The 10778-nt window shown below is 37.7% G+C and overlaps 2 protein-coding genes across 2 annotated transcripts in view; one reads left to right on the top strand and one right to left on the bottom strand.

Moving 5' to 3' along the window:
• Positions 1-236: 236 nt before the first annotated feature.
• Positions 237-6985, bottom strand: LOC106527559 (tenascin-R). The gene is made up of 6 exons (XM_014022482.1): positions 6973-6985; positions 3966-4223; positions 2552-2809; positions 2201-2206; positions 892-971; positions 237-789 (listed from the first exon to the last, which is right to left on the bottom strand). The coding sequence occupies exons 1-6, from the start codon at positions 6983-6985 to the stop codon at positions 667-669; spliced, it is 738 nt and encodes a 245-aa protein (XP_013877936.1). The 3' UTR covers positions 237-666.
• Positions 6986-7634: 649 nt separating this feature from the next.
• The window catches only part of LOC106527577 (arfaptin-1), a 7219-nt gene continuing 4075 nt past the window's right edge, over positions 7635-10778 (top strand). The window contains exons 1-5 of the mRNA XM_014022500.1: positions 7635-7737; positions 8488-8560; positions 8867-8985; positions 9685-9906; positions 9979-10136. Coding sequence (XP_013877954.1) covers positions 7669-7737; positions 8488-8560; positions 8867-8985; positions 9685-9906; positions 9979-10136 — 641 coding nt within the window. The 5' untranslated portion in view covers positions 7635-7668. The remainder of the gene's footprint in view (positions 7738-8487; positions 8561-8866; positions 8986-9684; positions 9907-9978; positions 10137-10778) is intronic.

Below are 10778 nucleotides of genomic sequence, written 5' to 3'. Positions count from 1 at the left end.
CACACACACACACACACACACACACACACACACACACACACATATGTACACATGTCGCATATTTTAGCTCATTTTATTCTTTTACTCTTTTATTCTTTTCCATTTGTTTTAATGTATATTTGCACTGCTGTGGGAGTGGCTCTAATCTCGTTATGCATGCGTGTAATGACAATAAAGGCATTTTATTCTATTCTATTCTAACATAAATATAATATACTGTATACAATAACAGGACAACATATTTAAATATTTTATTAGAAAATTAGAATTTCAGAAAAAAGAAATGTGGACAATAAATGTTTGACGTCAGACAGCAGATAAAAACTAACTGAAGTTTCTGATTTGGAGCTGGAAACAAGAAGAAATGTGAATCATTTCAAAGTATTGTGTGGCTGCTGTACCTGCAGCTGACCTGTAGATGTCACTAATGTTGCATATTTCAGGTTTTTAAGCTTCAAATCTTTTTCTGAAAAGGAAAAAGTCTGAAAGCTTCACAAGGCTTCATGTGTCCATCCAGACCTGCTCCTCACCTCCTCTGTTTCCTTCAGAAACACAGAACTTTACACTCCTGGTGTTTATGTTGGCTCTGAATCAGAGCAGCTGCTCGTCTGTCTTGTTAAACACAGACCTCACGTTTCTCAGAGTTAACAGCAGGTCCTGAAGGCTTTATCCTCGGTTCTGCTCCAGCTCTGCAGCCAAAGAAGAAGTTCCCTTCCCTCCACTGACACTGGGTTTAACAGACAGGACGTTCACAGAGAGCTCTGGTGGCAGGCCGTACTTTCTGAAGAGCTGCAGGAAAAAGTCACAAACATTCACATTGTTATAACAGAACATAAAATCTGTCAACAGTCAGAGAACATATCATGATTCTCCAGAAATAACCTGACTCACCTCAGCCATTGTGTCTTTTATGTCCGTTTCTGACAGTTTGGTCAAAGACTTGAATTGTTGGTTCATAACTAAAACATAGTCTGTTGATGAAAACACAACATATTTCTGTAAATAACATCACAATGTAAAATATTAACATCAGGATATATAAAATAACAATATTAAAAGAACATTCATCATGCTTTTTTAATATAGATGGGCATGTTTTTAGGGCTGCACAAAACGTCAGTCACACGGAAGCTTGAAGTTTTTCGTGTATCAAGTAGAGTTCTTTGTGTATTTGGAAAATTTAATGGATCTATTTACATTTTAATAAATAAAACTCATGCTTTACTCCAGAGATTCTTAACCTGTGGGCCGCAGCCGAGCTCCACCTTGAGGGCCTCAAAAGAACAACAGTTTTTAACTTTGGGCCGCAGAGGGCCGTGGGACCGTATTGATTTTGAATAAGGTGCAATACACTTTCTCACCACTAGTAGCAGTAGTGCACCACTCAGATGTTTAACAACTTTTTTAATACGTAGAAGAAGAACCTTAGAAACCTGTCGAGAATGGAAACTTATTTTAAATGAAAAAATAGAAGCAAAAATGAAAGTAACTCATCAAAAAGCACCAAAGTTTGTCACTAATATGAAGAGCAGCTTCTGTTTTTATCATGCAATATTTTCAAAGTTCAAAACATTACTATATTTTAATTTGCAATTTATCAAATTATTTTTGTAGTTCATTTTAAAATATTTTTAATGTATTTTAAAGAAAATTTAAACTTGTCAAAAAGCTGTTGTTACTGTTGTTTGTCACTAATATGAACAGCAGCTTCTGTTTCTTCCACGCAAAAGTTTAAAAGGGGCTACAGTACATTTTCATGTGTACTTTATCAAATGTGTCGATAAGCCTGAGTGGTCTGTTGACTGACCTTTGTATTTGTTCAAATAATTGTTATGGGCAGGTTACAACATAAAAATGTTTGTCATAATCTTGTCTTTTGATTATTTGACAGTTTTACTTTTAAGATGTAAGTGTATTTAATTTAGTTATAATGTAACTGCAATAAAAATTAAACCAAGATTTAGAATAATTATCATTTTGATCCATATGGTAATGTCTGACTGGGCCTGACTGGGCCTCGTGTCACTTCATGTTCAATAAATTGAGCGCCGAGGTCAAAAAGGTTAACAATCTCTGCTTTACTCTAAATAATCTGTTGAGAAATGAATGAGGCGGTGTTAATTTTGATGATGTGAACACATTTTAGATCAAAAACAGTTTGATTAAACATGTACACTTACACAAACACACATTTACTTACATGGTCCTTTGGTTGGAGGTCAGAGAAGATGCAGAATGAAGATGTGTGTTGACATAAAAAACATTTTTGTTTAGTTTAGTCTTTTGCTTTTCCAAAACTGTTTAAATTCCACAATACTATTCATGAATAAAAAAGAAAATGAGAACTTTACCGCAACAAGAAAATAAGTTTATAGAAATTAAGTTCATAAAAATACAATCAAAAACATTTTATTACATACAACCAAAAATAAAATAATGTTTCAAGTGTTGCCCAAAGTGAGCTTCAGGAAAACAGTCAATCTGTTTTTTCAATGCATGTAAAAATAGTTCTAATATCTTAAAGTAACTTTACAGAAGTGAGACACGGTACCTGTAACTGCAGTGAGGCTGACTCCACTGCTCCTGACGTCCTCAAACACAGAGAAGAGAGAGAAGGTATATTTGGTCCCAGCAGTGAGACGTGAGACTGTGTGAGTTACTGCTTCGGCTCCATCTGGTGAACTGATGTTTGTGTCTGAGTTGTTAAACTGCAGAACAAAGCTGACGTTGTTGTTCACTTCATTCCACTGCAGAGTGATGCTGCTCTCATTTTGGTCTGAAGCTTTGAAACCTTCAGGATTCAGAGGAGCTGAGGAAGAAAAACAGAGATCAGCTTTATTTAATTAATGAAAAAATGTGATTAGGTCAATTTAAATTTACAGTTTACTGTGTTCTTATTGTTGTTTAGTGGTGGTTAGCTATAAGACCATAAAGGACAAACAGCAGTAGTAACACTTTAGATGCTCTGAACAGTTTAAATGTTTTAGAAAAGCTTAAAAGAGTAACTAAACCCAAAAACAACTTTTTCTGCAGATAAACTGTCTAAATTGGTTTTTAAGGTTATCTTTATACTTAGCGATTGACATTTTCGTGTAAAGTTGTTTAATTCTGCAAAATTTGGCCTAAAAACCATCTTAGTGCTGCCCTCTATGGGTTGAACAGTGGCTACTGCAGTTGAATTTTCCTATTGGTTAAAACTGTACAAGTTGACATATGGAAGACAAGAGCGGACGTTTTCCACATACAACTTTTCCACGTGGTTTTCATGTGATAATGAGGAAACGATGATTATTTTCTCATGATAACGAGTTAATTTCGCAGTGGTTTTCTTGATTTACTGATGGTTCTTTTTCAAGACAACGTGTTCATCTTCAATGGTTTTCTCCAGATAAAGTTAATTTACCAATGGTTTTCTTAAGATAATGAGTTAATTTCTTAATTTTATTTTGAGTTAACAAGTTAATTTCTTCATGTTTTTTTAAGATAAAGAAATAATGTCCCAATGATTTTCATGATATAATGACTTATGTGACCGATGGTTTTCTTAAAATAATATCAATGTTTTGATCAATGCCAGGTTCTCCACAACGTGACGTTTTCAGCTTGAGTTCATGCTTGGCAAGATTTTAGGAACACTGAGAAACTGATTATGATCTTTCAAGAAAAGATAAATAACTACTTATGTTGAGAAAACCATGTGAAAAATGTATCTGTGGAAAACGCTCTCGGTTTTCATACTTTTGTCACAGATCTGGTGTTCTGGTTTTAAAGCCTCTCTCTCAGACATGCCCATGCAGCGAGTTGGGTTTAAACAGTGAGAACCATAAAGTCTGTTACTGCTTTGAACATTAGCCCATGTTAGCAATAATGCTAACATCACTATTAATCATTAGATATTAAATCTTACAAACATTTTCTCAATTGAAATCAATGAATCTGTTATTATACTGAGTAGAACATGTCACCAGTGACAGCAGTGAGGCTGACTCCACTGCTCCTGACGTCCTCAAACACAGAGAAGAGAGTGAAGGTATATTTGGTCCCAGCAGTGAGACGTGAGACTGTGTGAGTTACTGCTTCGGCTCCATCTGGTGAACTGATGTTTGTGTCCGAGTTGTTAAACTGCAGAACAAAGCTGACGTTGTTGTTGACTTTATTCCACTGCAGAGTGATGCTGCTCTCATTTTGGTCTGAAGCTTTGAAACCTTCAGGATTCAGAGGAGCTGAGGAAGAAAANCCAGTTATTTTGCTAACAGACACGTTAACCGCCTGTTTGTGGCAACAATATTTAAATGATGTAAATAAAGTAAAATAAACTTTCAACACAAAGTATTGGGATTTATCTGATTTAATAGTTTTAGTTACAGTTTTTAATCAAATGTGTTTAATTAATTAATTAATTTATAAAAACTCACCTGCATTTATTTAAATATTAAAACCTGTGAAGTCACAGTGATGATGTTTAACTTTATCTGTCAGGAAGTCTCGTCTTCTTCCTCGTTTTAGACAGAAGTTCAGATTTTATCTGTGTTTTTTACTTCTGTGTTCATGTTTGTTCATATCTTCACTTTTAAAACAAAGTTTATCATTTCGACTGAAAACATCTGTAGGTTTGATCCATCAGGTCAAACTCTGACTTACAGAATCTGTCAAAGGTCAACTTTTATCACATTGTGCTGTTAGTTTAGGACGACACGTTGGAGCTCAGAGGAAACCAGACAAATTAACATTAACAGCTAAAATACAGCTAGAAAGAAGCTGAAACTGAGCTGTCAAAGCTAAAAGAAGCAGAAGCTAAAAGCTAAATTTAGCTAAATAAAGTTAAAAGTTGATGTTAGCATAGCAAAAGCTACAAACTAATTCTATAAAAAAGAAAATAAAAGCTAAACATGAAACAGAAGCTAAATGTTAAACTTAACATAACAGTGGCTAAAATATAAAAGTAGACAAACAGATACATGTTAAGACTTGCATAAAATTAGCTACATGCTAAAACCTGCAAAACATTTCTTTAAAGGCTAAAAGGATCAGATCAGTAGCTAAAACCAACAAACACTGGTAACATTTAATAAAGAACAGTACAGCAGCTAAAATGAACAAAACAATGCAAAAGCTAAGATAAACAAGAGTTGCTACATTTTAAAAAGCAAAACTAAAGCAAGCAAAACAGTAGCTAAAAGCTAAAGTCATCAAGCTAACTATAGAAAATCAATTTCTAAAAATCACAACCAGCAAAGCAGTAGCTACAAAGCTAAAATCAGCTGAATGGTAGCTAAAAGATAAAATGAACTTAACTGTAGCTAAAAGCTAAACCAGCATAAAAGGAGTTAAACAGGAAAACCAACAAAACAGTAGCTAAAATGAGCAAAACAAAATCTATAAACAATTTAATTTAAAGAAGTAAAAATAAACAGTAGCTTAAAGCTAAAAACCAGCAAAAATAGTAACTACAAGCTATTTGTTGCAAAACAAAGCTAAATCAAGCTAAACAGATGCTAATGGCTTCGTTTCACAAAACAACAGACTAAAGATTTTAGAAAAGTTTTAAAAGCTAAAATGATCAGAACATNATTTAATTAATGAAAAAATGTGATTAGGTCAATTTAAATTTACAGTTTACTGTGTTTTTATTGTGGATCAGTGTTGATTAGCTATACCATAAAGGAAAAACAGCAATGGAAATGCTTTAATCACTTTGACCAGTTTAAATTTTCTTGAAAATCTAAAATCTCCTGACATATTAAGACCAAACTGGATAAGATAAGATAAGATAAGATAAGATAAGATAAGATAAGATAAGATAAGATAAGATAAGATAAGATAAGATAAACCTTTATTGTCATTGTACAGAGCACAAAGAAATTACAGTTCAGAACACCCATTCACAAGAAGACAGAACATAACAAACATGGGAGAACAGGTGCTCTGGGTCATGCTGCCACAGACCCTGCACAGAACAAGGATCATCATCAGGAGGCGCAACCCTTAAAAGAAAAACTAAAAACCACACAAGGGAAGATGAGGGGGAAAAATGTGTTCCAAACATAAGATCTGAGAAATGACTGAAGGTCTGAGTTAGTTTRCAAAGTCACAGATTTCTCAGTATTTATCTTCTGTAAACAAAACAAACAGAACCACTGAAATATTAGTTTTAAAAAATCTAAAAGTTTATGTTTTCATTCATAGAAATGCCAACCTTCATGTGTGTAGCTGCTGACGTCGACAAAGTCATAAAGTTGTCCTGTAGTCTGAATGTTTGTAACATTCAGTGTGTGGCGTAGGATTCCATTTGCAAAAATATCGGTCAGCTACAAAACAACAAATGGTGTTACAACCAGAGACCACTGACATCACATGTAATTAGATTTAAAGGGACACATCCTGCGAAATTCTCTTTTTATCTGTTAAATACATTTTGTTGTGGACTTGGAGTCTATAGGAGGCAGACAAGATGAATTTAGTCTCTACTGTTGCTGCAAAGGTATCTTTAAAGTTGTTTGAGTCATATTTTTCAACCTGTTCAGTTTTTTCCTATCTTTTATTATTGAAAAAATTATTTAATATGACTAACTTTATTATATACCAAATATAATTACTCATAAATGATCCAACAGCACAAACTTACTTTTGTTCCTCCAACACTGGAATATAAAACCACAGCTGCTTGTGTCCCGAAGTTCACCAGATAAATTGTAACCTGTAAGAGTGAACAATCTTTCATCATGTTCATCTTTTTAAGATATATTTGTTTCACCGTCATAAATGTCTATGTTAAAAAAATTTAATAACAAAAAGTATTTGAGCAAACTGAAGAAACGCACTGGCTGAACTGTACATGTGTAGGTTTAAAGGTTTCAGTGCTCTTCACCATTTAAATTAGTTTTTAAAGATTAAACACAAACAACACTCACGATCTGAGTGTGTTTTTACTTGAATTTACAGAGATCTAAACATGTACTGCAGCCAGCCTACAGGGGGCGGTCATGCTGCTTCACCTTCAGCTTTCACACTGTTTCAGTAAAAACAATTACAGAGTGAAACTAGAAGCACTCTGAGAGTGCAAACCGCAGCCAAGGCCATTTTCCCCTATCCTGCAATAGTGACGAATTCTTCAAAAACATTCCTGGATTCGGATCATCACCAAAATTTAATGATGCTTTCCTTTGGCCRATAYCAACCTGTGGTAAAAATTTCATGAAAATCCATCCATTAGTTGTTGATTAATTTTGTCAACAGACAGATAGACAGACATGCGTGACCAAAAACATAACCTGCTTGGCAGAAGTAACAAACAAAAAGATTCATGAACTCACATAGATTTGGTTATATGTCTGTCCAAAATACATGATGGGACAGGAGCTGAGGTTGAATTGTCTGGAATCACCAAACTTCTGTTGAATAACTGTTGTGGTGGTTGTAGGCAGAGTTGTGGTGGTTGTAGGCAGAGTTGTTGTGGTGGTGGGTGGAGTGTTGGTGGTGAGTGGTGTTGTGGTGGTGGTGGGTATAGTTGTGGTGGTGGTGGGTGGAGTTGTGGTGGTTGTAGGCAGAGTTGTGGTGGAGGGCAGACTTAAGGTGGTGGTGGGTGGAGTTGTGGTGGTTGTAGGCANTATTTTAAACTAATCATTAATTTAAGGTTTTCTTTTCTTCTTTTCAGACGGTGAATAAACAATGGAGGAGTCTCAGCAGAAAGGAGACGTGTCTTCGCCCAACAGGACGGAGGAGGAAAGTCCTCCCACGGTGAGACGACGCGATGCAGACATACGATCAGCTGCGGCGGCCATCTTGGTTCTAGGCATTTGTCTGATGTTTACCTCTGAACAGTTTCACTAACATCAGTCCAGGGTTTATGAAATCTTTTTAACTGAGTCACAAAAACAGAATCAGTCCTTTAGGATCACCACAGAGACRGAGTTGGAAAGGTCAAACACAAACGTATCATTTACTTCCTGTTTGCAGTGACCTCTGATCACACCACTAAAAACAACACTGAGCTTTGTTTACCATAGCGACCCCTCAGCTCTGTAGTCTGGGTTCTGATTGGCTGCTCGGTTTCCACCTGTCAGTGCGATCCCTCACCTGTGTACTGTTTGGCTCATGGTGCGTTCAGGAGCAGCTGGAAATATGAGTTTTCATCTCACAGCTCTTTAGCGGAGCTAAAATCCCACTTCCTGTTTGTTGAACTTGGTTGTTTTTTTTATATTTGTTTATTCAAACACAAAAACAGGAAAATATTGGTTCTTTGTAACAAGTTTGATCATTTGTTGCTCATTTTAAAAGAAAACCTTAAGAAAAAAAAACAGAAATCTGAGGGACTCAGGATTCAACATCTGGACCTGGTTTTCTTCCGTTCAGCAGGTCTAMCCGGGCTGCGTCGGTCATTTCACCCTCAGTTTCTGTTCTTTTTTTCATCCTTCCGGGACCTGAAGCAGCGACAGAACCACGGGACCATGGAGATGATTTATTTACTCACAACACTTCTCTTTACAGGAAACAGACAGCGACTGCAACCACACCACTGAGGCCGGGTCGCCGGTCGCCATGGAAACAAACCAGAACCAAGGTGATGTTCAAACAGAACTTTTACCTCGTCTGTTAAAGTTTACAGTTTAYTTCTGTTTATTGTTTTGTGATTCAGAAACTCAGGTTGCTAAAACTATCTGCAGCAGGTAAGATATTTATGGTTTGTAACTTTTACACAGAAAMACACTTGAAATGGCTGAACTGTCCCTTTAATTACTCAGTTGTTCTGTGRGAACCAGATCAGGGGTTTTAGTTGATGTCTGCAGGTTTCCAGTGTTAATTAAAATAATAATTGACACTTTTTATTTAAGTTTAAATTAAGAAAATGTTGATCTTTGACCTGCAGATCCCGCAGTGACGCTGCAGACACCAAAAGGTGGAACTGTCGTCGTCGAAGGCGGCAACAAAAACCCGGCCAGCGAGAAGCTGGAGAGGGTCCGCAAGTGGAGTGTGAGCAAATACAAGGTGGGCGGAGCCTGACTGAGCTGCCTGATGATCAGAGACCATCAGTTAAACATCTGTCTGACCTGTGAACACCTGTCTGACTCGTGAACATCTGTCTGACCTGTGAACACCTGTCTGACCTGTGAACACCTGTCTGACCTGTGAACACCTGTCTGACCTGTGAACACCTGTCTGACTCGTGAACATCCGTCTGACCTGTGAACATCTGTCTGACCTGTGAACATCTGTCTGACCTGTGAACATCTGTCTGACCTGAGAACACCTGTCTGACTCGTGAACATCTGTCTGACCTGTGAACACCTGTCTGACTCGTGAACATCTGTCTGACCTGTGAACATCTGTCTGACCTGTGAACATCTGTCTGACCTGTGAACATCTGTCTGACCTGTGAACATCTGTCTGACCTGTGAACACCTGTCTGACTCGTGAACATCTGTCTGACCTGTGAACATCTGTCTGACTCGTGAACATCTGTCTGACCTGTGAACACCTGTCTGACCTGTGAACATCTGTCTGACTCGTGAACATCTGTCTGACTCGTGAACATCTGTCTGACTCGTGAACATCTGTCTGACCTGTGAACACCTGTCTGACTCGTGAACATCTGTCTGACCTGTGAACACCTGTCTGACTCGTGAACATCTGTCTGACCTGTGAACACCTGTCTGACTCGTGAACACCTGTCTGGTTTCTCCTCAGTGCACCCGGCAGGCGCTGGCGGAGAGGCTCGGCCGCGGCTCCAGGACGGTGGACCTGGACCTGGAGCCTCGTCTGGAGCTGCTCCGGGACGACCGTCAGCGCTACGATCACATGACCAAGCTGGCTCAGACGCTGTCCAATCAGCTGGCTCAGTTCGCCGTCACCCAGAAGTCTCTGGGTGACGTCTTCACCGAGCTGAGTGTCAAATCCCAGAAGCTCCACGTGAGTCCTGGTCCGTCGTGATTTAAACGGACTTCTCGAAGAAGAACTGACGAGCGTTTGTGTCGCGAACAGGTGGAGTTCAGCCTGAACGCCGAGGCTCAGAAGTTTCTGTCGAAGAGCGGAGACACGCTGACGACGGCMATCAACTCCTTCACCTCCGACATGAACACCCTGGTGAACAAAACCATCGAGGACACCATGGTCAGCGCCAAACAATATGAAGCAGCCAGGTGGGTCCAACACAAACAGCTGGGTTCTGTGGACTCTGGGTCAGACTCAGGACTGGAGCTCAAYATCTCTAAAAACAACTGAGTTACTGAGCTGATAGAACAAATAACTAATGTCATTGATCAAAAACAATATTGCTCCAGTATTTATGTAGATTTAAAGAAAGCATTCGACACGACTGACCACAGCATTCTACTTGAAACTGGGATTTGAGGACCAGCATTACAATGGTTATCTAGTTATTTGGAAAATAGGAAACAGTTTGTACAAGTACATGATGTAAGATCTGAACTGTGTGAAATCACATGTGGAGTTCCTCAGGGTTCTATACTTGGACCAAAGTTTTTCATCCTGTATGTGAATGACTTGGTTAATGTGTCAGGATTATTTAAATGTGTTTTATTTGCAGATGATACCACATTTTTTTGTTTGGGTAAAGACAGAATGAATGTTAGAGAAAATCCAAACAGAATTTGTGAAAATACAAAACTGGTTTAAACTAAACAAATTATCATTAAACATGGATAAAACTAGTTATATGATATTTACAAAGAGACAAAGAGCTGTTAACATTCCATTCTGAGTTGATGGTGTAGAGATAAATAGAGTCAGTGAGGTAAAGTTTTTGGGTGTTATTATTGATG

The sequence above is a fragment of the Austrofundulus limnaeus genome, unplaced genomic scaffold (genome assembly GCF_001266775.1).
Source record: "Austrofundulus limnaeus strain Quisiro unplaced genomic scaffold, Austrofundulus_limnaeus-1.0 Scaffold332, whole genome shotgun sequence".
NCBI lineage: Eukaryota > Metazoa > Chordata > Actinopteri > Cyprinodontiformes > Rivulidae > Austrofundulus > Austrofundulus limnaeus.
Note: the sequence above shows the minus strand (reverse complement) of the source record. Positions and strands in the feature narration are given on the sequence as shown.